Source organism: Piliocolobus tephrosceles, chromosome 10, assembly GCF_002776525.5.
Source record: "Piliocolobus tephrosceles isolate RC106 chromosome 10, ASM277652v3, whole genome shotgun sequence".
Classification (NCBI taxonomy): Eukaryota; Metazoa; Chordata; class Mammalia; order Primates; family Cercopithecidae; genus Piliocolobus; species Piliocolobus tephrosceles.
The window spans coordinates 106,132,513-106,159,104 of NC_045443.1; the positions used below are offsets into that span (position 1 = coordinate 106,132,513).

At 52.6% G+C, this 26,592-nt stretch overlaps 1 protein-coding gene across 6 annotated transcripts in view; it reads right to left on the minus strand.

Annotated features, from left to right (window-relative positions):
- TMEM119 (transmembrane protein 119) overlaps positions 1 to 20,902 on the minus strand; it is a 25,776-nt gene extending 4,874 nt beyond the window's left edge. The window contains exons 1-2 of one of the 6 annotated variants that reach the window (XM_023197841.2): positions 20,015 to 20,902; positions 5,197 to 5,428 (exon numbers count right to left, since the gene is read on the minus strand). In XM_023197841.2, the coding sequence (XP_023053609.2) occupies positions 5,197 to 5,428; positions 20,015 to 20,218 (436 nt within the window). In that variant the 5' untranslated portion in view covers positions 20,219 to 20,902. Of the gene's footprint in view, positions 1 to 5,196; positions 5,429 to 6,086; positions 6,433 to 6,465; positions 6,510 to 11,215; positions 11,675 to 16,079; positions 17,361 to 20,014 lie in introns of those variants that run through there. The other 5 variants (XM_023197962.2, XM_023197885.2, XM_023198016.2 and 2 more) reach the window with 5 other exon arrangements.
- Between the last annotated feature and the right edge of the window lie 5,690 nt (positions 20,903 to 26,592).

Consider the following 26,592-nt stretch of genomic DNA (forward strand, 5'->3'; position numbering starts at 1 on the left):
AGGAAGGAAGGAAGGAAGGAAGGAACAAAAAACAAAAAAAGAAATTAATTGTGCTGATGTAAATGTGAATAAACTGGCTTAGATGGCAAAAAAAATTTAAAAATAATTCCAGGACATAAAAAGAGGCAAAATTGGCCAGGCGTGGTGGCTTACACTTGTAATCCCAGCACTTTGGGAGGCCGAGGCTGGAGGATTGATTGAGGGCAGGAGTTTGGGCAACAGAGTAAGACTACATCTCTACAAAAAAAATAAAAAATGAGCCAGGCCTGGTGGTATATGCCTATAGTCCCAGCTACTTGGGAGGATCACGTGAGCCCAGGAGTTCAAGACCAGCCTGGGCGACATAAGGAAACCTCTGTCTCTATGAAATACATTAAATTATTTCAATTTTTTAAAAAAGAGACAAAGCTTCTCAGGGACTCATTTTAAATGAGCTGGTCGCCCATGCTTTCCTCACGGGTACTCATCTACGCCCTCTTCATGCCTTTAATCCTACAGGAGCCCTGGGGCAGCTTCATTCTTTCCATTTTACAGATGAGGAAACGGAGGTTCAGAGACAGACAGTTACTTCCCCAAGGACACACAGATGGTGAGTAGCTGAGCTGAGATCCGAACCTTCCTCTGTCTGATCCCAGGAGTTTACACGCACATTCACACACACCACACTCACACTCATACACAGCCATACACACACATGCACACTCACCACACACACAACCATTCACACGTGCCACACACACACACTCCCATACGCATCCCACACATAATCATGCACACACATGCCACACACTCACACACACAGCCATATACACACATGCACAGACTACACATACAATCATACACACACATGCACACACACCACGCATAACCATGCACACACATGCCACACACTAACACACCCATATACACACATGCACATACTACACACGCAATATACACACACATGCACACACACCCCACACACAACCACGCACACATGCCACACATACCCATATACACCCCACACACCACGCACACATGCCACACACATACACCCCTAAACACACATTCACATACTACACACAATCATACACACGCGCACACACCACACACACATGCATACACTCCACATACAACCATACACACCACACACACACCTACACAACCACACACACCTGCACACATCACATACTCTGAGCCAGGAATGGCTTGTTCCCGCTGGTGGACATCACCTGTCAGATGCTAAATGAGGAAGGGACCCCCAGCCCTCTCTGGCGCCCGTTAGCAAAGGCTCCTACAGGCAACCTTGAGCTTTGGGGTCTGTGACCCGCCAGTCACCTCCCTGACTCCCACCCCCAGTCAAGCCCAGGAGACAGCTTTCATGGCAACAACTACCACTTCTCGCTGCAGAGGGCAGCTGGGACCAGGGGTGTCTGGAGACCCACTCAGGTTCTGGCTGGGTCAAGGATCCCGGCATCATTGCGTCCAGCTCTGCGGTCACACACACACCCGGCTCCTGTGGGCCTCACGTTCCCCACCTGTAAGTTGGGAAAGGGTGACCACAGGTAGCACCTCTCAGAGCTGTTAGGGACACATGAGACAACTTTCAGGGAGTGCCTGGTGCGGAGTAGCTGAGCCCCGAGGAGAGATGGTGTCTGGCGTAGCTGAATTCCTTCCCTAGCCGAGCTCCAGGTTCAGCCAACAATTTCCCACCCTGAGCCGACGAATGGGCACCATCGCCGGATGGGAACATGCGCTAACTGTCTGTTCCAGCCACCGCCCAGGGAAAGACCAACCTTTCACCCCGTTCAGTGAAACCTCCTCGGCTCTGGCCGCCGAGGAATGCGGAACCAAACACACACATGCACACACATACACATACGCATGCACACATGTACCTACACACACGTATACATGCAGCACACACACACACGAAGTCGGAGGCAGAGGGCAAGAAAGCAGAACACGCACACTGCCACTGGCTCTTTAAGGCTGAGACCCTGACTCTCAGAGTCCCTTGTACCCCACAACCCCTTCTGGCTTCCAGGGAAAGGTGGGGGCAACGTGTGGAGGACCCAGCTCCACCTGCAGCCAGCAGAGCCTCAAAAAAGATGGCTGTGTGGCCCTGGATGGCCCCTGCCCTCTCCGGGCCTCAGTTTCCCATCTGTGAAATGAAGCACTGTCCTGGACAACTCTGAAGTCATCATTCTGCCTGCCAGGTACCTCCTACCTCCCTAATGGACCCTAATTTTTTCAAGGACTCAGAATCTCGCAGGCCATTAGGAGCTGGGGTCAGGCCCGATGCTTCTTGCTTCACCCTAGAGGCAACTCAGGTCCAGAGACTGGAAACAGCCTGCCCAGGTCACAGCAAGTCAGGGGTGAGCCTGGCAGAGCCCTGGACAGAGAAGTCTGTCTTAGTATATCCCAGAGGAGGTAACTTCCCGGCTATGTGTCCCTGGGCTGAGCATGTCACCTCTCTGAGCCTGTTTCCATATCTGTACGATGGGGATAAGAGCCACCTCCCTGGACTGCTGTTAGGACAAGATGCGGCCGTGCCTGGCGCATAGTGGGTGCCAATTAGCAGGTACCACGTGATTGCCCAGGACTCCCCGCCTGGAGACATGTCAGACAGGGCTGGCAGTGTGTAAGTGTGACAAATGCCCTAAGACGGTCCTGAGTATGTGGAGGAGTGCAGATCCACCCCTGAGGCCTGGGGACCCCAAGACTTGAAGGTAGGGGGCCGGGGGCTGCCCCACCCCCACCCAGAGACTGGTGGCCTTTGGGGGAGGGGTGGCCCTTGGAAACCTGGCTTCAATTAGTGGCCTTGTGTTGGGGAGGATGTTCTGGTTGGAGCGCTGCACAAGCCCCGGACCCCAGGGCCAGCCGAGGACAGGGACCTGGGCCCCTAGAGGTCTGGATGAGCACAGCTTCCCTCCACACACACACACACACACACACACACAGCGGCAGCATGGACACACAGTATAAAGACACACAACACAGGCACACCGACTCACACAGCACCGAGACACCCAACAGCGCTCTCATGGCCCATGCACACAATACACAGAGAACACACACGGACACACAACACATACACATACATAACCCCCTGACACACAGCCGATCCCCGCACACAGGACAATACCATCCACATCACCCTCACACGGATCCTGGAAGCAACAGCCTGGAGTCCACTTGCAGAGAAGTGGAAGCAACACGCCCCCTACACCAAGGCCCCAGCTGCACACACACAACACTCTGGCCCACCCCGGCCCACCCCAGCACCGCACATGGGACTCAGATTCCACCACACTCGTGCATACTACACCAAACACACACTCAAAGCCCACACACACTCAGAGAGGTCCCCCAGTGCCCCGACAGTCCCGAAGCTCCAAGACAGCCCCAGGCTCTCAGGACAGAGGAGGGGACCCCAGGACTCACCAGTTCCTTGGTGCACAGGACTGGGTGCTCCCGCCGAATGGAGCGAGAGCAGGGGGCGCCTGGGCTGGGAGAGATAGTCCGTGCTGGTGCCCGGGGCTGCTCTGGGCTGGCGCCTGCCCGCCCTCCCTCCTCCCGTCCCTCCTCCTTCCTCCCTTCCCGGCTGGGCCGCAGGGCCAGCTTGATTTCATTAAGAGGGTTTGGGGTGGGGACAGGGGGAGGGGAGGGGCTACTCTCGGGCCACACGCAATCCCACTCTTGCTCACACTCCCGCTCTGGGGAAGACCAGATGCGGCACTTCCTCCCTGACCTCGGGTCCCCAGGGCAGGCTGACACAGACAGACAGACAGACAAGGCTGTCCTGCAGTGCTCCCCCAGACAGCGAGCTGGGGTTCTGCCCGCCCTGCTCCCCAATACCCTCCAAAGGGGACAAGGTCAGGAAGCTTCAGAGACCTCTGGAAGCGGGAAGGAAAATTCCCCGTCCTTGTGTGGCTCAGGCTTCCAGGCTCAGGGTGCAGCGTGGCCGCTGGGATTAGTTTTAGAGAGAGGCCTGATGGTGGGTCAGAGCCCGAGACACGGAGCCCGGCTCTGCCCTTCCCTCTCCAGACCTCAGTTTCCCATTTGTAGGGATGGGTGGGAAGCTTTCTGGGCTACCTCTGACTCTGATGTTCTGGGATCTGTGGCCTCACAATGCCCCCAAATGATAGTAGCTTGAATAGGAGTTGGAGCCCCATTTCACAGGGGGGGAAAGTGAGGCAGGGTGAGTTCTAATGGTTCAAGCAGGGTTCTGAGGTGACTTGGAACCAGGACGTCTGGCTGACCTGAGGAGTCCTGTGGATTAGCAGCCCCTTGCATTAATTAATTCATTCATTCATTCCTGCGTTCATCCAGCAAGTGCTCAAGGAATGCCTGTAGCAGGCCACACACTGTGCTAAACAGGTTCCAGAGGCGAATCAGGCACAGCCCAGCCTTGGGGAGCTCACAGACTCCCAGGGAGAAGGACACAGAGGTAAATTACTTTTTTACCAAACAGAAAGGGATCAGGTCAAGGGCTCAGAGAACCCCAAGACAGAGAGATGGATCACCCAAGGGAAAGAGGCAGGAAGCCATCCTGGAGGGTATGCCTGTGAATGAGTAAAGCGGGCGAAGCAGGCCCTGGAAAGGCATTCTGCATGGAAGGACTGGCGTGGGTAAAGGTGTGGTGGCTGGGAATGCCACCACGCACAAGCCACTGCAATCAGATTAGGCTGGAGCATGGACCAAAGAGAGGAACACGTAGTAAGGGTCGGAGACATTGACAGGAGCTGGGCTAAAGTCCCGGAAGGTCATCCAGGAGGCAGCAGGGAGCCAGTGAAGGTTTGGAACAGGGGAGTGCATGAAGGATGACTGTGTGCTCTGTGAGTAGGAACCAAACCTAGATTATCATTGTTCCCTGCAATGGTCCCAGCAGCCCTCACTCACCCCCAGAAAACTGGGACAGTCATTTGCTCGGGAAATAAAATCAGAGACTTTCCCATCTTCTCTGGAAATCACCCCAAACCCTGCATCTTAGAGGGAACAGGGGACCATCCACCAATAAACGCACACACACATTCATGCACACACATGTCCCCGGGGCAAGTGACCACCCACAGACATGTTGTAGCAGCCGCACCCACTTTAAGGTGGCCAGGGGTGTTCCAGGCCTACCTGACCTATCTTAGACCAGACATGGGATAGGCAGGGGCAGCCAAACCTCCCCCAGGGCCCACCAGTAGGGGAAGAAGATCTTACCCAACATTTTGAGGGCTGCAGTCTGGGGACCCTGGGATGTTGAGGAGCAGGGACACAACCAACTCAAATAGAGCCTGGTCCCTGCACAGGTGGCCCCGGAGGCCCAGCCTGAGGGAACCTCTCCTTCCCCTCGTTCTGTGCTTCTCCCTCCTGGGCAGAGCATCCCCCTGAAGGAGGGGTGGTAAGGGTTGGAGACATTTGCAGGAGCTGGGCTAAAGTCTTGGAAGGTCACCTAGGAGGCAACAGAGAGTCAGTGAGGGTTTGGAGGGTTCGTTCTGGGATCTGTGGCCTCACAATGCCCCCAATGATAGTAGCTTGAATAGGAGTTGGAGCCCCATTTCACAGAGGGGGAAAGTGAGGCAGGTGAGTTCTAATGGTTCAAGCAGGGTTCTGGGGTGAGTCAGTGGCAGGCCCTGGAGCCAGGATGCCTGGTTGACCTAAGGAGTCCTGCAGATTAGCAGCCCCTCACATGCATTCATTCATTCATTCATTCATTCATTCATTCATTCATCCATCCAGCAAGAGGCAGACAGACCCACTTCAAATCCTGCCTCCACCATGTCCTGCCCACATGGAGCCTCTGTTTCCTCCTCTGTAAAAATGGAGATGGAGACTCCCTACTATTCGGAAGCTGGCGAGGGAAGGCGGAGGAGCTAGGGAGCATGCACGTGCTCAGTGATGTCAAAAGCACAGGCCAAGGCCAAGGGTATGAGTTCTCTGTTGCTGCTGTAACAAATGACCACAGATTAGAGGCCAGAAGCCACTCACATTCGTGGTCTTACAATTCTTGTGGTCAAGGGTCCCAAACAGGCCTCGTGAAGCTAAAAATCAAAGTGTCAACAGGGTTTGCGTTCATTCTGGAGTCTTTGAGGGAGAATCTGTTTCTTTACCTTTTCAAGATTCTAGAAGCTGCTGGCATTCCTTGGGCCTTAGGCTTCTTCCTCCGCCTTCCTGGCCAGTGGTAGCAGGCAGGGTCCTTTTCATACCACTGTCTCTCTTCGGGTTCCCTTTCCCACAATAAAGGCCCCTAGTGATGACATTGGCCCCACCCTGATAAGCCAGGATAATCTCCCTACGAGGCTTAATTTAACCACATCTGCAAATCCCTATTGCCAAATAAGGTGTGACACACTCAGCTGGGTGCAGTGGCTCACACCTGTAACCCTAGCTACTCAGGAGGCTGAGTGGGAGGATTAGTTGAGGCTGGGAGTTCAAGATCAGCCTGGACAATCTACTGAGACCCTGTCTCTAAAAATTTTTTTACATTACCTGGGTGTGGCACATCCCTATGGTCCCAGCTACTCGGGAGGCTGAGGTGGGAGTATTGCTTGAGCCCAGCAGTTCAAGGCTGCAGTGTGAGCTATGATCGTGACACTGCACTCCAGCCTGGGTGACAGAGCACAACCTTGAATCCAAAAAAAAAAAAAGGTAACATACTCCCAGGTTCCAGGGATTAGGCTGTGGGCATCTTTATGGGGAGGGGCATTATTCTGACTGCCACCCCAGGTTGAATATTATATTACTGGCTCCCTATATGGCTGGAATCATCCACCCGCAAAGCACTGGGTTTTCTCCCCCAGCACCGTGCCTCAAACACAGCGGGCCCTTACGTCTTGTGGGGAACTGAATGAATGCAGGAAGCCCATTTGGTGAACACAGAAACTGAGGTTCATGGTGGTGCAACCTGCCCAGAATGAATTAGCATGTTGGGAGGTCCAAGCCCTTTTCTTCTGCCCCAGTGCCCGTGTCAGAAAATCTGGAAATGGGACCACCCCCCTCCCAAGGGGCCCGTTCCCCAAAATAGGGCTCCTACTCCCTCTGTCCTGTTGAAGTGCTTTACCACCATGACAACACACCATACATCACACCCCACACATCACATACCACACACATGCGCACACACACACACACACAGGCTGTCCTTAAACTGAGCATCCCTACCCACAATCTGAGGACAGAACAATGACAATGTCAGCCACTGATCGGAGGCAAAAAAGGAGCCTGGAGTCCCAGTCCCAGCTCAGGCAAAAACTATGGGCAACGGAGCACATTACTGCCTTTCTCTGGGCCGCAGCTAAATGTGGGGTTAGACTAGATGCTCGGCACAAGCCTGCCAGCACTAAGACTCCAATGCTCTAGTGCACTAATTTCATTCATTCTACAAATATGTCTTTTTTTATGTCAATATATTTTAATATTTCTTTCTTTCTTTCTTTTTTTTTTTTTTTTTTGAGACAAGGTCTCACTCTGCCACCCAGGCTGCCGTGCAGTGGTGCAATCACAGCTTACTGCGGCCTCGACCTCCCGGGCTCAGTCAATCCTCCCACCTCAGCTTCCCAAGTAGCTAAGATTACAGGCATGAGCCACCGCACCCAGCCAATGTAGTTTTAAATTTCTAAAAAAAATTTGTGGACACATGGCCAGGCATGGTGGCTCACGCCTGTAATCCCAACACTTTGGGAGGCCGAGCCCGGCGGATCACGAGGTCAGGAGATCGAGACCATCCTGGGTAACACGGTGAAACCCCGTCTCTACTAAAAAAAAAAAAAAATACAAAAAAAATTAGCCGGGTACGGTGGTGGGCGCCTGTAGTCCCAGCTACTCAGGAGGCTGAGGTGGGTGAATGGCGTGAACCCGGGAGGCAGAGCTTGCAGTGAGCAGAGATTGTGCCGCTGCACTCCAGCCTGGGTGACTGAGTGAGACTCCATCTCAAAAAAAAAAAAAATTTAAAAATTTAAAAAAATTTATGGACATGTAATAGTTGTACACATGTATACAAATATTTATTTTGACCTTGACTGCACACAGGCCAAGGTTAGGCCCTGGGAGGCAGTGATGGACAAACAGAGGCACAGAGTTTACAGAGTAGCAGAAAAACTTGCAATGAGTAAGTAAACAAACAAATGAATATCTAACTGCAAAGTGGGCTAAGAGTTGGAAGCGGTAGTTCAGGGCCCAAAAGAGCACTTGTCTGGGAGGCTAGTCTGGCCCTGAGCCTTATAGGGGCCTCCATGAAGAGGTGACGGTAGAACTGCTCTTGAAGATGAGAAGGAGGCATTTAGAAAGGCAAGGACGCAAGAGGGTGCCCAGTCACCATCAGCGCGTGCAAAGGTCCTGAGGTGGGCGGCAGTGCAGCACCTTCTAGGCAGCTCTTGAAGATCATTGTCATTGCAAGAGTCCAGGAGCCAGGTCTTCAGGCACCAGGAGCTCGGCCTGTTTTGTGAACTGCCATAACTTTGCATCCAGGACAGTGCCTGGAACACCGTGGGTGCTCCATAAATGCTTGTTGACTGTGTGAATGACTGCTCTGACCTCCACGCTTGCATTTTCTTTTTTTTTTTAAATTATACTTTAAGTTCTAGGGTACATGTTCACAACACGCAGGTTCGTTACATATGTATACCAACACCGCATGTTCTCACTCATAGGTGGGAACTGAACAAAGAGAAGGAACACTTGGACACGGGGTGGGGAACATCACACACGCTTGCATTTTCAGGTTTACACCAAATAGCGCTCCGAGGGTTCGCTCCAGTGGCTCCTCGTTCATCCCAAGAGACTCACATTCCACGTTCTCTAGTTCAGGGGGCCTGTTGTGGGGCCCGACCGGGATGCTCCTGTGGACTGTGCTACCACGGTTCCCAGAGGCGCAGGCAGGCCTGTGGCATGGAGCAGGCTGTGCTGCTCACTTGTAGCCTGTAATTTCAGAGGCCTAGAGTGGCACCTGGGCCCTCTGCCCAGCCGGGAAGGGATTCAGAGACCTCACCCTGTGCCCGCCGTGCAATTAGCCCCTGGGGTCCCCACCCTGGTGGGCAGCCATGGCTAGGGAGGCAGGGAGGGTGAGGGGAAAATCCACCCTGCCTCGGTCTCTGCCAGGGTCCTCCCCATCTGCTCCTGAGGCGGCCACCCTGCCCACCACAGCCCCTTGCTCCAGCCCCTCGTGGGTGCAGGACCTCTTCTAATTACACAGCCCCAGTGGCCACTGGAGCCTGTCCTCTGGGCAAAAATAGGCCGAGCCTTTCATGTGGCAAGAGAGGCCTGGGCTGTGGCCCCATTACAGCCCAGGCCTGGCCTTTGGAGGGACACCCGTGGAGTGGCCTCCCGCCTGGCACTCCAAGGAGGCAGAGTAACCTTGTCCCTGAGGATGCTGGCAGAGTCCCGAGGTGGGATGCGTTTTTCTCCCACCCTCTTTGCCTCCCTGGCCATGGCTGCCCAGCATGGTGGAGCTCTAGGTGTGTTGTGAAACCTCCCTGGGCCTCAGTTTCCCCACCTGTAAACCAGACATTTTCACTTATTCCCCAACTGTTGACTGAGCACCTGTGTGTGCCAGGAACTATGCTGGGCACAGAGAGAGAGCAATGAAGGAGGCAGATGCTGCCACACCTTCACTTGGGCTGTTCCTCTTGCCTGAAGCACTGTCCTCCACTGCCCCTTTGCCTGACCACTCCTACGCACCCTGTACCTATGTCATCACCACCTCCAGGAAGCCCTCCCTGAATGCCAGCCTCTGGAGAGGGAGACCAGCAGCCTCCTCTACACTCCTTTACCTTCTGGGCTCCTAGCTTTCAGCCCTGAGCACACTGGGCTGTAATGCCCTATTTACATGCATCTCTAGAGTGGGAGCTTCTCAAGGCCAGAATCCAGGCCTTTACTGTCACCGTATCCGTGTCACCCACACCTGGAATATAGTAGATGATCAATAAATGCCCTCCCACTAGCCAGTGCAACCTGCTCATGCTATATAGATGAGGAAACTGAGGCTCAAGGAGGACACAGGATTCATTGGGGATACACTGATACTATTTTGCTTATTTGTGGGTTGATTCAACCAATATTTACTGGGCAACTGCTCCACACCAGCTCCTGCATGGACACTGCAGGGCAGCCAAGAGCAAGACAGAACAGACTCCCGCCTCAGAGAGCTCCGGGTAAGGGAGGCAGACAAGAAACAAATCAACCAGCAAAGAGGGAAGGTAGCCCGACGCTGTGAAGTGCTGTCAGGGAGTAGCTGGGAAGCAGGTGGGACAGGTACCTGGGCAACTATTTTAGCCATTGTGCTCAAGGATGGCCTCAAGAGAGAGGCGTTTGAATGGACGCCTGCAGAATCAGGAGAACCAGGCATGCAAGAGCAGGAGGAAAAGCTTCCAGGCCAAGGGGATGACAAGTACAAGGGCCATGAGGCAGGAAAGGGCTTGGCATGAAACCTCCTCTGGGGAAATAAGACTGAGCGCTGCTGATCCATTCTTACCAGGGGCAGTTAGAGCCGGGAAACTGGGAGACTGACATTAGCTCCTGGCTCTGCCCCTCCCACACTGGAACCTGAGCCTCAGTTTACCTTCCTATCCCAGGAAGGGTCAGAGGAGGCGTCTGTAAGCTCTGAGGTTCTGTGATTCTCAGTAAATTTTCCACTTGTTTCAACAACCATCCCTCCTCCCACCCCCAGCAAATAACTGGATGCTCACCCACTGCTGGTGGGAGAGAAAAATGGCACAGCCACTTTGGAAAAAATGGTTTGGCGGTTTTTATATAGTTAACCATCCACTTCTCATCTGACCCAGCAATCTCACTCCTAGGCATTATCCAAGAGAAATGAAAACACACATCCACACAAAGACACAAACACAAAAGATAAAAGTGTCCATGGCAGCTTTACGCATAATAGCAAAAAACTGGAAGCAGCTCAAATGTCCATCAACAGGAGAATGGATGCACAGACGGTGCCATGTTTGCATGATGGAATACTACTCACCAGTGAACAGGAACAGGTGTGGACGAATGCCACAGACACGTGGAGCAAAAGAACTCAATCCAAAAGAACACACATGTCTCCATGAAGTTCTAGAACACAGGCAAAACTAATAGGCCAGGCAAGGTGGCTCATGCCTGTAATCCCAGCACTATGGGAGGCAGAGGCGGGGGAATTGCTTGAGTTCAGGAGTTCAAGACCAGCCTGGGCAACATAGTGAGACCTCTGTCACTACAAAAAAATTTAAAAGTAGCCAAATGTGGTACTAATCACCTGTAGTCCCAGCTACTCAGGAGGCTGATGCAGGAGGATTGCTTGAGCACAGGGGTCAAGGCTGCAGTGAGCTATGGTCACGCCACTGCACTCCAGCCTGGGCAACAGAGCAAGAAAAGAAAACAAAACCAAGCTATGGCATCAGAAATCAAAAGAGCAATTACCCTTGGGGAATACTGCCCAGGATGGGCACAAGGATCCTTCTGGGGGTGTACCTGTGTAAGATCTATACCTGGTTAGTGGTGGTTAGGTGGGTGGTTAGTGGTGGTTAGGTGGTTAGATGGGTGGTTAATGGTCATTCGGTGGGTGGTTAGGTGATTAGGTGGGTGGTTAGTGGTCATTAGGTGGGTGATTAGGTAGGTAGGTGGCTAATGGTCATTAGGTGAGTGGTTAGGTGGTTAGGTGGGTGGTTAATAGTGGTCAGAGGTGGTTAGGTGGGCAGTTAGGTAGTTAGGTGGGTGGTTAGTGGTGGTTGGGTGGTTAGGTGACTAGGTGGGTGGCCAGGTGTTTAGGTGGGTGGTTAGTGGTGGTTAGGTGGACGGTTAGGTGGTTAGGTGGGCAGTTAGTGGTGGTTAGGGGATTAGGTGGGTGATTAGTGGTGGTTAGTGTTGGTTAGGTGGGTGGTTAGTGGTAGTTAGGTGGGTGGTTAGTGATGGTTAGGTGGGTGGTTAGTGGTAGGTGGGTGGTTAGTGGTGGTTAGATGGGTGGTTAGTGGTGGTTAGGTGGATGCACACATGGAAAAATCAAGCTGTAGTCTTCAGATGTGTGCCCTTCATGTAGGTTATGACTCCCTTAAAAGATTTTTTTAAATAATAAAGCACCCTGCATCCCTTTCTTTCCGGGAGAGTGACCCCCCCGGCTGAAGGCCAGGGATCTCAGAGCTTCCGGTGGCTGCAGTGGCCCGGCCAGCTGCACACTCCATGTCAACATTTACATTCCCCAGGGCCTAGTGTAAGATGCGGCTTCATCAGGCCAGCATGGAAGCCAGATGGGCCCAGCAGGAATGTAAACGCTCGCCGCACTGCAGACCTGGCCTGGGTGCCCTGCTCTGCCAACTGTTCACTGGTGCCCTTGGGCCAGTCGCTACCAGGAGCCTCACTGGCCAGCAGGAGAAGGAACAGAGGCGGTGCTGCTGAAGACGCTTTTCGGCCATGGTGGAAATGGGGTCCTGTGTGTCTTTGAGTCCTTGAGCGGGAGAGGGGCTAGTGGAGAGTCAGAAGCAGTGAAGGCTTGAAGCTGAAATTAAGGGGCCCTGAGCTACCCAAATTCTCAGGTAAGTCACCTCCCATTTCTCCTGCTCTCCTCTACTGCCTTGCTTTACATGAAAACCATCTCGTCCCTCCTCCTCTCCCCTCTGCTCCCTCCTCCTCTTCCCTTCCTTTCTCTTCTCTCCCCTGCCCTCTTTCCCTTCTCTTCTCTTGCCTCCCTTCTCCTTCCTTCCCTCCTCCCATCCTCCCCCTCTTCCTCCCATCCTCCCCTCCGTCCTCCCCTCCTTTCTCTCTCCCACTTCCTTTCCCTTCCTTTATTCCTCTCTCTTTCTCTCTCTCACTCTCTCAACAACTTATTAAGCACACACTATGCACCAGACACTTTCCAGGCAAAGAACAATACAGATGAAAAATCTCCACCCTAGCCGGGCGCGGTGGCTCACGCCTGTAATCCCAGCACTTTGGGTGGCAGAGGCGGGCAGATCACCTAAGGTCAAGAGTTCGAGACCAGCATGAGCAACATGGCAAAAACCCGTCTCTACAAAAAATACAAAAATTAACTGACCACGGTGGTACGCACCTGTAATCCCAGCTACTCAGGAGGCAAAGGTGGGAGGATCTCTTGAGCCCAGGAGGTCGAGTCTGCAGTGAGCTGTGAGCATGGGTGACCTAGCAAGACCCTGTCTCAAAAAAAAAAAAAAAAAAAAAAAAATCCCTGTCCCAGCCGGGCACAGTGGCTCACACCTGTAATCCCAGCACTTTGTGAAACCGAGGCAGGAGGATCTCTTGAACCCAGGAGTCTGAGACCAGCCTGGACAACATGGCAAAACCCTGTGTCTACCAAGAAAAAAAAAAAAAAAAAGCCAGGTGTGGTGGTGAGCACCTGTAGTCCCAGCTACTTGTGTAGCTGAGGCTGAGTAGGGACGATCACTTGAGCCTGGGAGGCGGAGGTTGCAGTGAGCTATGATTGCGCTACCCAATAGAGCAAGACCCTGTCTCAAAGAGAAAACAAACAAACAAACAATCCAGGTTCCCAGAGGGACCCCACGGAAGACGGCTGAGCGTTGAAAAGCTTGCTTCGTGAGGCCCCAAGGTCTGGAGGAGGTGGGAGTCAGTATGGAGGTAAACAGCAGGGGTGGGCGGCCTCCACGCAAAGACCCTCAGGAGGCGGGCCAGCGAGCGGGGAGATGCCCAGAGGAGGAGCCCCAGCAGCGGGAACGGCAGTGTTAAGGTCCTCAGATGGGGGCGCCTACGTGTTCTGGGAGTGGAAGAGAGCCTGGTGTGGCTGGAACAGAGTGAGTTAGGGGAGAGTGGGAGAATGTGGGGCCTCTGCAGGCATTAGCAGGGGTTTTGGCTTTTTACTATGAGTGAAGATCCACCGTGGGTCCCCGAGTGTGTAAAGCTTCACCGCTCCCTTCCTCTCCTTGCATCAAGCCCCCTCGTCCCCTTCCTCACGGCCCCGCCCCCATTCACACACACACCCTCTGGGACCCTGATCAACAGACAGCGCAGAGCCCCATCTCTGGGGAACGGAAGGAGCTCTGCAATAAGACCCCACGAAAGTGACCAGCCTGGCCAGCGTGGTGAAACCCTGTCTGTTGCTGGATGTGCTCACCTGAACCCTGGAGGTGGAGGTTGCGTTGAGCTGAGATTGGGCCACTGCACTCCAGTGTGGGTGACAGAGCAAGACTCTGTCTCAAAAAAAACAAAAAAAACCCATGCAGGCCATGAGTACCCCAGGCCTCCCTTGGCCCCTTCCACACCTGACACCAGCTTCCAACCCAGCTGTGGCTAAAAGCTTGGCACCCCGGGGTTCCTGACCAGCCACCTCCTCCAGGCAGCTGCCACAAGTCAGCCTTCTGCCCCTGGGCCTAGGAACAGCCTCACAGAGAGGGTCTTCCACGACACCCAGACACACCCACCAGTGGGAAAGGGCCACATCGGGGGTGGCAGCATGGAGGTCAAACCATCAGGATGAGCCAAGACCACCTGCCCTTCAGGGACCTCTGAGTTCTGCTGCTTCTGAGCTGGATGACCTTGAGCTAAGTTACTCAGCCACTCTGACCCTCGGTTTCTTCATCTGTTAAAATGGAGGTAATAACACCCACTTCTCTGTGTTCTTGTGAGAATTCAGTGAGCCCTTGGCAACCGGCCCTTGATAAATATGCTAATAATAATAATAATAATAGCAACAGTAGTGACACCTGGATGGAGAGTCTTTTTTGTTTGTTTGTTTGTTTGGTTTTTTTTGAGTCAGAGTCTCGCTCTGTCACCCAGGCTGGAGAGCAGTGGCATCATCTGAGCTCACTGCAACCTCCACCTCCCAGGTTCAAGAGATTCTCCTGCTTCAGCCTCCTTAGTAGCTGGGATTATAGGCGCCCACCACCATGCCCGGCTAATTTGTGAATTTTTAGTAGAGATGGGGTTTTGCCATGTTGGCCAGGCTGGTCTGGAACTCCTGGCCTCAAGTGATCCGCCCACCTTGGCCTCCCAAAGTGCTGGGATTACAGGTGTGAGCCACCGCGCCCGGCTGACAGAGAGTCTTTATCACACCATCTGGGCAGCAGCTAACACAGAAGCCTGGCATACAGCAGGCACTCCACAAGGCTACCGGGTGGAAAGTGACACAGCAATCAGTCACTCAGCCCCTATCCTCGGGGGAATGTGCGTGCAGACCCAGGGCTCACCTCCCCACCTCAAACCCACAGCCCAGCTGGGGCTCAGGGGTGCATGAAGCCAGTTGACCTCCCCAGGGCTGACTCCAGCCCTTGTGAATTGGACACACGTGGGTGCTGGCCAGGGGGGATGGGCCCCAACAGCTGGAAACATCTGCTTTGAATTGTCGGTTGGAAGCACCGGCCAGGCGGCCAAGGAATTTGTGAGCTAATTTTAGGCCACAAGACAGCTCTGCAGGGCGGGGTCTCACTCCCCAAACCACAGGGGCGGGGGCTGTGGGGGCTGTGGGGACATGGAGGCCTCCACAGTACTCCTCGGATGGTCCACGCTGACCCGGCAGCCAGGAGCTCTCTCTCCCAGGATGAACATTAACTGGCACCGACTGTGTGCCAGGCTGTCCACGCTCACTCCACCCTCCCTAATCCCTGGGAGTAGGAAAGATGCTTCTCCCCATTTCCTGGGTGAGGAAGGGAGGCTGCCAGAGGTTAGCAAGTTGCCCAAGGTCATGCAACTCTTAAGCAGTGGAGCCAGGATTCGAACCAGGGTCGCCTGACCCAAGCCTTAAACCTAAGGCCGCCCTGCTCTCTGCCCCTGCCGCTTAAATTTTGTCAGTCCCATTGCGTCGCCTCAGCCCCCATGCCCTCTGCAAAGCCTCCCTTGCTAATCCCTTTATTCAGATGTTTCCTGATTCCCTGCCGTGTGCCGGGCGCCAGGCAGGGACAGGGAGAGAGTGGGCATGAGGGACAGAGGCCCCACCCGCAGGCAGTGCAAATCAATCTATCAACATCACTCTGACTGTCACCAGTGCCTTGAAAGGAAAAGGGGGTGTCCTAGTGAATATCTGGGAGCAGGGTTGCAGAGTGGGCCTCTCTGAGAAGGTGACATCCAAGCTGAGGCCCAGAGGATGAGAAGATGCCAGCCGTGCAGACAGCTGGGAACAGGGCCCTGGGCGGAAGAAACAGCAAGTGCAAAGGGCCTGAGGCAGCACTACCTGAAAAAGAGCAAGACACCTCATGGAACCGGCGCAGAGTGGGAGGTGACAGGAGCTTTTCTCCACGCATCCAAGCAAGATGACTGTCAACAGATGAGATGGCATCTGAGCTGGGCAGGAGTCAGGGCCCAGAAGCTTCTGCTGGTGGGATCGGACAATTCTGCTAGCCCACGCATTAGTTTGTATCCAGAGATTTGCGGAGGTGCTGCTGAACCTCTCCGGAAAATCGGTTGAAGCCTGTGCCTCTCAGGGGCTTGGAGGTCAGGCAAAAAGCCAGATAACAGGAACTCCAGAAAGAGCGGCCTCAGGGGAGTAGCGGGCATCTCAGAACCAGGGCTGAGACTGGCCACCGTTACGAGAACTCACGCTCCCTCGGCCACCGGCGGGGTCCCTGTGCCTGTGAAAGGGGCTGTGCTTGTGCTACTTTTGTGCTTAGCTCTCCCCGCCATGGGGCCCTTTCCTTTCTCCTTTTTTCTTGGCAGGAGCAGCAATAAGGCTGTCCCGATGCACATCTTGGTGTGGCATTCTGGTTCTGCCAACCTTGGGTATAGGTGTGCCTGGTTCTGGGGGGCCTCTGCGTGTGCTAGAGAAGAGACAGCAATCACTGCAGCCTTCCAGCCACCAAGACATGTGCAACGACCATGTTCATGATGACACAGAAGCGCCTCTGGGTTTCCAGAAATCTTTGGGAAGGGGGTTCTGGGGATCCCACACTGCCGAAGAGGAAGCCGCAGAGCTGGGTTACTCTACCATGGCACTTTCGGACTTCTGTCTTGTAGGGGGGCTGTCCTGTGCACTGTGGGGTGTTGAGCAGCATCCCTGACCACCACCCACCAGATGCCCCCTGATTGTGACAACCAAACATGTCTCCAGACATTGTCAAATGTCCCCTAGGGGGCAAAATCATCCCCAGGTAAGAACCACTAGCTCAGAGCACTCCTGATTGGACATTAATAACTAGAGGATAATGCCCGGGCCCCCCAGATTTCCTAACACTTCGGGTTTCTTTCTGTCCATTTGGGAATATTAGAAAAACACAGAAAAGTTGAAAGAAGCAAATCAAGCTCACCCAAAATCCTACACTCAATGGCTAACCTCTCTTAATAATTTGGTATATTTCCTTCTGGTCATGTTTTCTTTATACTTGATAATCCTACTAGCCATGATTTATGGACTTACCTTCTAGCCACGATTTATGGAGGACTTACCTTCTGCAAGGCATCATGCTAAGTACTTTCCATGCTGGTCTCATTAAATCCCCCCAACACTCCTACAAGATGATACTATTATTATCCCATTTCACAGATGAAAAAACTAAGGCTCAGAGTTCATTTAACATCATGTCACGGGCATTTTTCCACATTATCCTTCAAAAACATCATTTTCAATTGCTGAATAATGTTTGATTAATCAGACACCTGGGGCTGCCTTATTTTCTTTACTTCTTCCAAGTTGCTGGCATATTCCACAAACATTTCTGAGTCACCTACTCTGGGCTAGGATCACACTAGAGGCTGAGGGCAAAGATGAGTCACAATTCCTTCCCACAAGCACACACCATTTTATGCCCAGGGACTGTGTGGGCGAGTGCATGAGTGAGCGGTCCAGAGACCTTGTGCCCCTAAATGCTCAGCAATCAGGTCTCTGTCCACTTCTACCCCCAGGGGGCGGTGCAGCATGATTACTGCAAAAGTCCTCAAGGCTAACCAAGTTTGGACCCGAATTCACACGACGCACAATGCCTCAAACACCAGTTTGATCTTTTGTCGATTGTCTCTAGGGGCAGTTGGGCTACATCGGTGAAAGACATTAGAAATAGTTGTTCATCAGTGGCTCATGCCTGTAATCCCAGCACTTTGGGAGGCCGAAGTGGGCAGATCACTTGAGGCCAGGAGTTCCAGACCAGGCTGGTCAACATGGCAATACCCCATCTCTACTAAAAATACAAAAAACTAGCTGGGTGTGGTCGTACACACCTGTAATCCCAGCTACGTGGGAGGCTGAGGCAGGAGAATCGCTTGAACCCAGGAGGTGGAGGTTGCAGTGAGCTGAGATCACGCCACTATACTCCAGCCTGGGAGATAGAGTGCGACTCCGTCTCAAAAAAAAAAAAAAAGTTGTTCACACAGGAGCTGTTTGTCATTATCTGGTTTCTCTCCCAGTGGGTATAAAAAATATCCCATCACGTGGGGTGTGAGAACATCTTTGCAATTACCAAGAGGGGTCATATTGGAAAAGGCTCGTGTCCTTTTCTGAGGAGTGCCACCTCTCCCCACGGCTGCAGGTCCCGCCTCTGGGCAGATGTAATCACAGTCCTGCCTCCAGGTTTTCCCTCTCTCCCAAGCTGCAGCCTCCTGCTGCCTGGTGGGAGGCCTCTCTCGGGTCAGTAACCATTACATCAACAGGGTTCATTCACCTGCACTCTGCAGGCCAGGCTGGAGCGTGGTAGTGCAATCATAGCTCACTGCAGCCTTGACCTACCAGGCTCAAGCAATCCTCCCACCTCAGCTTCCTGAGTACCTGGGACTGCAGGTGTGCGCCACCATGCCAGGCTAATTACTTAATTCTTTGTAGAGATGGGGTTTCACTATGTTGCCCAACCCAGGCTGGTCTCGAACTCCTGGCTCAAGTGATCCTCCTGCCTCCGCTTCCCAAAGTGTTGGAGTTACAGGCGTGAGCCACGGTAACATATGATCCGGCCAGGCTGTATGTTATATTGTGTGATTCCGAGGATAAGTTCTGGAAAAGACCAGTGGTTACCCTTGGTGGGGAGGGAATGATCTGGAGGGGCTTGCAGGGATCCTCTAATATGATAGAAACTTGTCTTATTTGGGGGGAGCCACTGATAGTCTCTGAGCAGGGGAACAGCCACAGAAGGTAAGGACATGCACAGGGGACTTCCAGGAGGTGCGGCTTCCTTGGGCTTCCCCGTCACCCAGTCCCTGGGAGGGGCAGGGACAGCAGCTGGGGAAGCTCCAAGGAGCATGCCCAAGGCCCTCTGCCCTCACACACGCCTTGGCAGACCTCTGGGCTCACACAGCCTTGGGAATTCCCCCCAGTTCTGCTTCTGGCTCCTTGAAGCCGTCCCTCCAGCGGGGAACTGATACAGATGGCTCCCATCTCATAGAAGGAGAAATCGAGGCCTGAGAAGGTGGTGGCAGGCCCAAAGCCTCATAGAGTGAGTCCAGGGGTGGTGGAAGGAGGCACCCCCTCTGCTCCCTCAGCAATCTTTGGCACCACCTCCTCCCCGGCACCCAGCTCTGTAGAGGCTTCGTGGATGGGCAGTGCCCAGTGACTGCCTCCCAGTGATCCCCTTTCCCAGCTGGGGATGCTGTGAGCACAGAGTGGCCTCCAGAGAGGGGCTCTGTGGCCGACGAGAAGTCACGCCAGGACCTGGCTTGGAGAATTGGAGATCTGGAGATTTGGGGACTTCTCCAACCCCTTCTCAAGGAGTCAGCCTTTGGTGACTGGTGGCCCCAGAAAGTCTTAGGATTTTACTCCCCAGTCTGTGATTTTTCATGCTGTGTGGCCTTAGGCAAGTCACTGAACCCCTCTGGGCCTCCTTTTGCTCATCCATAAAATGAGGTTAAAAATAAGACCTAACCTCACAGGGTAGGTCCACTTCTGCTATTGTCAAGGATAATTGTTTCCAGTGCCCCAGGCACTATGACCACCCCGTGTTACAGATGAGGACTGTGAGGCTCAGAGAGACAGATGGCAAAGACAGAACCAGGCATCTGATTGACTTCTGTCTCCTTTCCAAGTCTTCTGGGGAATGAAAAATCCCTGCCTTGTGTGACTCTTCTCTGAGTGGGAAGGACAAATAAGCAGTGGCCGCTTGGTGGCATGAGCAGACACAGAGGTGCCCAGTCTACACATGGAAAGATTGAGGCCCCAGATGGAGGAGGAATGACGTGGAGTTACCTGTTGGCCAACGACGCTGGTCTCTGTGCCCAGGACTGGGGCAAAGACGGGGTGAAATATTGCCCCGCAGGAAGTAGGGCGATGGGGGACGAGCAAAGGAGGAACGCAGAGACATGGCTGGATCCAAATAGATCTCCAGGGCCTGGGGTAGCTGAGCCCTAAAAGTGGAGACAAAAGGTAGAGCGGGCAGGAGGCGTGGGGCATGGGTGGGGGGAGTGAGAGGGCTGGATTGCCCAGACAGGCAGACGACTAGGTGAGTGGGCAGCAAGTGAGGAAGCTGGAAACTTCCTGTGGACTTGGGCAATGGGGAGCCATTGATAGTCTCTGAGCAGGGGGAACAGCCACAGAAGGTAAGGACATTCACAGGGGACCTCAGGAGGTGTGGCTTCCTTGGGCTTTCCTGTCACCCAGTCCCTGGGAGGGGCAGGGACAGCAACTGTGGAGCTCCAAGAAGCATGCCCAAGGCCCTCTGCCCTCACACACGCCTTGGCAGACCTCTGGGCTCACACAGCCTGGTGAATTCATCTGCTTGCCTGCTTGCTTATTGGTTTGCTTGCTTCTTAGGGTGTATTTTACACACAGTAAAAAGCACCAATTGTAAAAATGCAGTTCAATGAGTTTTGGCAAATGCAGACACCCATATGACAACCAACCAGACCAAAATAAAACATGTTTTCATCATACCAGAGGGTTCCTGCGAGCCCCTCCTAATCATTTCCCAGCCCCAAGAGTAACCACTGATCTTCTCCAGAACTTCTTATCATTAGAATCACGCAACATACAGCCCAGCCGGATTGTATGTCACCGCGGCTCACGCCTGTAACCTTAACACTTCAGGCAGCCAAGGCAGGAGGATCAGTTAAGCCAGGAGTCTGAGACCAGCCTGGGTTGGGCAACATAGCAAGATTCCCATCTCTACAAAAAAAATAAGTAATTAGCCTGGCATGGTGGTGCACACCTGCAGTCTCAGCTACTCAGGAAGCTGAGGCAGGAGGATCGCTGGGGCTTGGTAGGTCAAGGCTGCAGTGAGCTATGATCACACCACTGCACTCCAGCCAGGGCAACAGAGTGGGACCCTGTCTCTAAAAAGAAAACAAATACAGCCCTTTGTGTCTAGCTTCTTTCAGTCAGCATGGTGTCTTCGAGACTCGTCCATGCTGGTGTGTGAATCAGTGCATCGCTCCTGTTTATTCGGAGTAATATTTCCTTGCATGGATGGACCACAGTTTATTTATCCCTTCACCAGCTGATGGATATTTGGATTGTTTTCAGTTTGGGGATCTTATGCACAAAGCTGCTGTACACATTTGTACCAGACTTTGTATGAACATCTGTTTTCATTCTCTTGGGGAAATATCTAGGAGTGGGATTTCTGGTTTGGATGGGGAGTACATGGTGAGTACATGTCTAACTTTATAAGAAACTGCCCAACTGGTTTCCAAAGTGGCTGTATCATTCTGCATTCCCACCAGCAACATGTGAGTGTTCTAGCTTCTCCACATCCTCACCAGCACTGGGTGTTGTCAGTCTTTCTAATTCTAGTCCTGCTGGAGGGTGTGAAGTGGCATCTAACTGTGGCTTTATTTTGCATTTCCCTGATGGCTAATAACCTCAAGCATCTATTGCAACAGCTTTCCTGGAACCTCCACCTGGAGGTTGAGCAGACCCTGAGACTCAACTTGGCTGAACCCCAGCTCAGGATGCTCCTCTCACCACCAGCCCTGCAACCTCCTTCCATGGCTTTCCCAGCCACCCCGTTGCACCCCCATCAGGACAGCTGCCCAAGTCAGAAACCTGAGATTTCAACCTCCTTCTTCCTCGCTTCCAACCCATCAGCAACTCCTACCCTTCCTTCTTCCCAATTATCTCTCAATTCCACAATTTCTTTGCACCCTGCTCTAGTCCAGGTTCTCCTCACCCTCACACAGCCTCTTCCTCCTCCTGGCTCCTTCCAGCTGCCCCCACCTTGTCCGTTCCCCGAGGGCAAACTCCTGTGCCCATGATGTGGTTCCCACTGCCTGGAGCTTTCTTCCCTCTATCCCTTCCCTCCCAAGTCAATAACTCTGTGTCCTTCAAGTTTCAACTATGATTTTTCTAACCCATGCTCCCTAGCTCTGGTCCCATTGCTCTCAGCATCTCTCCTCTGGGCTCAGGGCCCAGCCATAATCTGATCTTTTCCTGGGTGATTATTTAATCAATCTGTCCCCCTGTAGACCATGAGCCCCAGAGGGGTCTCAAACTCCTGGCCTCAAGTTATCTGCCCACCTTGGCCTTCCACAGTTCTGGGATTACAAGCCTGTCCTACTCACATGGCATCCCAGGGCCTCTCACAGTGCCTGGTACATTCCATAGTAATCGGTGGCTTGGTTGAGTGGCAAAGAGGGATGGGATCTGGGGAAAGAATTTGGGGAGCCCCTGCCAGATCCGCTGCTGGATGAAGCACCCCCAGGGTGGCAGCCCCAGCCTGTAAGAGACAAGGGATCTGGAACAAACCGAGCCCATCATCCCCCGCCCCCCATTTCCGGTCTGCCCTCCTTCCTTCCCTGCTGGCGGAGCTGAAGTCAGCACAGCGTGGTTTCCTACCCGTGCAACCTGCCAGCGCAAGTGGTTCGGCTTTCTGAACCTCAGTTTCCCTGGCAAGAAAATGGAACAATCATTGCAACCACATTATGGGGTTGAGTCCTAAATGAGATAATGCAGACAAACTGTTTGGCAAGGCACTAGGTATGCAGTAAGTGCTCAGTAAAGGCCAGCTACTTGCCCCCGGCCATCCCTCTTAGTCCTGGGCCCCAGCTCTGCTGTGTTGTGTTCTCTGCAATGAGAGGGCTGTGCTGTTCTCGGTTACCCTCCCAAGTAACAGCGCCTTCCCTCAGCAGCCAGGAGCCACAAAGGGTGACTAATGGGGGACTTCCAGGAGCCAGGGCAGGTCAGCAGGGCTGAGGCTTTGGGGCGTGGGATTCCCCTAGAACCCCACTGTGATCTCGAGGACAGCATGACACAGTGGCAAGATCCTGGCTTTCAGGCCTGGGTTCCAATCTCAAATCCTCTTCATGACCTGGGGCAGGTGACTTCACCTAGCTCTCAGCCTCAGTGTCATCTTCTGTAAAATGGGGAGAATACTAGAACCTTCTGTGAGAGCTGTTTGAGGAGATTCACAGGGATATTGCAGCTGTGTGTGTGTTAAGGATGTGGTTGCTGAATGGATGAGTGGGGTGATTCAGGCTGGCAGTCCTCAAGGGCATGGGAGGCCCAGGCAGGAGGGGAGGGCACAGGGCTGTGCAGGAGCCAGCCTCTATCTGCTCATGAGAGCTAATCAGCAAAATTTTCAGAATTTTGTGTCAGTTGTTTAATAAACTAAATTCTATTATATTAAAAGCTAAAGTCATCAATACTCAAAACTCACTAATTCCTAATAATTGTACTACATTATTCGATGATCGATGCTCTTGTTACCAACATTTATCGTATCATCGACTATATAATGGTTGGTAGCTCAAAATCGGCTGCGGGAGTATTTTCACGAAAGACGTTGGCAAACGCTACAAATCAGGCCTTTTTCCCATTGGAAGCCAGTTGTTAAACACTTACCAGCACGCCACTGGCTCTGGGGCGCCTTCCTGGCTAAATGGTCTTCAAGTCTGGACCAAGGGAAACGCAGGCTTCCACCTGCTCTAAGAGCTGGCGGCGGGCGCCCCCTGGTGGCCGCTTCAAGCACTCGGCTTCGCCCACCCTGAATGAAATCCCACACCTTGGAGAAAGAGAAAACTGTAAAGGGAAGGTAGCCTCTTCCAACGCAAATGGAAAGCTGTGGTTACACAGCATCCTCAGGAGCTGTCAGGGAATAGGGGAACTCCCAGGAAGACGAGGTGACAAGATCCCTGGGGAACAACTCAGAGGTCCCCATGTCCTTCAGCCTGAGTCCACAACCCCCTGCTCTGGAGCCTTCAGCTCCTCTTCTCTGATTTTTCTGATCGCTCCCAAAGGAGAGGTAGACTCAGTCTCTCCTGACCCGTCAGCCTGGCGACCCCGGGTGTTGACTGACCCAGCCCATGGCAGACACTCCCACCCTCTTCCATCAGCACCCCCAGGACACTTTGAACACACCTGCCTGAGTGTATCAGATTTGATCCTTCTAGAAGTTCAGGGGAGGAGATAGACACTGCATTTCCAACATGTGTGGGCCCTCTCCCCACTCCTCCCCAATGCTGTCCCATGGCCCCTCCCCTTGACAGCTCTTTCCTGCCTTTCCCTCGTCTCTTCATCCAACCCCTGTCTCCCAAGCCGCAGTCAACCCTTGCGAGACTCAACCCTCTCTGTGAACTTCCCTTTTCCAGGCTAACTTTGGGGGCAAGAAAAGAAGTCCTTCACTTCCAAGGAATAGGCCATTGAAGGTATTTTTTTTCTTTTTTCTTTTTCCTTTACTTTCTCTCTCTCTCTCTCTCTTCTCTCTTTTTTTTTTTTTTTTTCTTTTGACAGCTTTTCACTGCTGTTGCTGCCAAGGCTGGAGTGCAATGGCACGATCTTGGCTCATGCAGCCTCCACCTCCCAGGCTCAAGTGATTCTCCCATCTCAGCCTCCTGAGTAGCTGGGACTACAGGTGCACATCACTGCACCTGGCTAATTTTTGTATCTTTTTTTGTAGAGACAGGGTTTCACCATGTTACCCAGGCTGGTCTCAAACTCCTGAGCTCAAGCCGTCCTCCTGCCTTGGCCTCCCAAAGTGCTGGGATTACAGGTGTGAACCACCACACCCGGCCGGAGGTATTTTTCAGGAAGAAAATCTTATTTTTCAAGAAGATTATCCCCTGAGATGACTTTTATTCCTCTCCTAGAAGGTAGAACAGAGTCTGTTTTAAGCAGTAGCTTCTTTCTCTATATATGGAAATGACTGGAAGGTATTTGGGAGCAGAAGACCAAGAACTCTCCAAATCCTAGTTTTCTAATCTGACTGAAACTGCCTTTGCAAAAATTATAACTGAGGAAATTATGACAGTGAAAGAGACCAGACCCAACAGACTCCATCTTGCTTCCAACCTTTAAGCTGTCCTTGTTCATTCCTTCCCAAAGTTAGGCTGAACTAACTTTGGGAAAGAATTCAGTTCATGTTTTGACTCTGAAACAAAATTAATAATATCCTTTCCCCCTGAAAAGACCCCCTTCTTGCCTGGGGACCAGTCTGCCTTTGCAGGACTAACACATTAACTACAAGATTAGAAATTATGGTTTAGGGGTCATGCAGCCTCTGGCTCCAAGAGTCTGAGCCTCCCCAAATCGCTTCTGGGGATAACATCAGTATTGTAAAACCTAAGATCTCTGCTTGAGATATTTTGCAGACCCTGCACTGGATGGATCAGTTCACACCACCTAGACCGGTATTCTGGCTCAACCAGTTCTGCCGTCGCACCCACGAACAGAAGACATTAAGAAAACCTCACTGCGACCCCTATGATTCTATCTTCAACCTGACCAATCAGCACTCCCCACTTCCCAAGTCCTTACCCACCACATTGTCTTTAAAAACTCTGATCCCGGAATGCTTGGGTAGATTGATTTGAGTAATAAGAAAACTCCCTTCTCCTGTACAGCCTGCTCTGCGTGAATTTCTCCGTCTCCATTGCAATTCCCCTGTCTCGATAAATTGGCTCAGACTAGGCAGCAGGCAAGGTGAATCCCTGACCCTCTCAAGGTAGTGTGGGTTTTGAATGGGGTAATGCAAGTGTTGCTTAAATAGTAGGGCCAACCTGGTTTACTGGGGCTGAGTTTCACGGAATATGGGACTTTCAGTGCTAAAATCAAGAAATTCCTGGGCAAACTGGGACGACTGGTCACCCTATGCTTAGAATCAGACATCGGCAAACTGACAGAGCCAAAATGAGCTTGCCGCCCATTTATAAATAAAGCTTTATTAGAACACAACCTTGCGCATTCATTTGTGGACGTATTGTCAATGGCTGCTTTTGTGCTACAAGGACAGAGTTGAGTTGTTGCAACAGAAGCTACAGTGTTGCAATAGCTAAAGCCTACAATATTCACTGTCTGGTCCTTTAAGAAAAAGTTTGTCAGCTTGAACTTTTCCATTTGACAGCAAGTCAGTGCTTCTGTGAGTTGTACAAAAGGTTGCAGGCTGCATAGGCTCACCAATAAGCTACTGGCTGTTAATGGGAGACAGGGCCTGAGTGAAAAGGAGAGGTCAGGGTGAGCTTCTGGAGAGTGGGAAGGATTCTGTGCTTGGCCAAGCTTTAATCAGTCAGGCCCCCGAGTCCTCTCCTAAGCCCATCTGTGCACTTCCTTGTAAAATCCAGTTCTGGGCCAGGCGTGGTGGCTCACACCTGTAATCTCAGCACTTTGGGAGGCTGAGGCGGGCAGATCACCTGAGGTCAGGAGTTCGAGACCAGCCTGACCAACATGGAGAAACACCATCTGTACTAAAAATACAAAATTAGCTGGGCATGGTGGCGCATGCCTGTAATCCCAGCTACTCGGGAGGCTGAGGCAGGAGAATCGCTTGAACTCAGGAGGCGGAGGATGCGGTGAGCCACATCGCACCATTGCACTCCACCCTGGGCAACAAGAGCGAA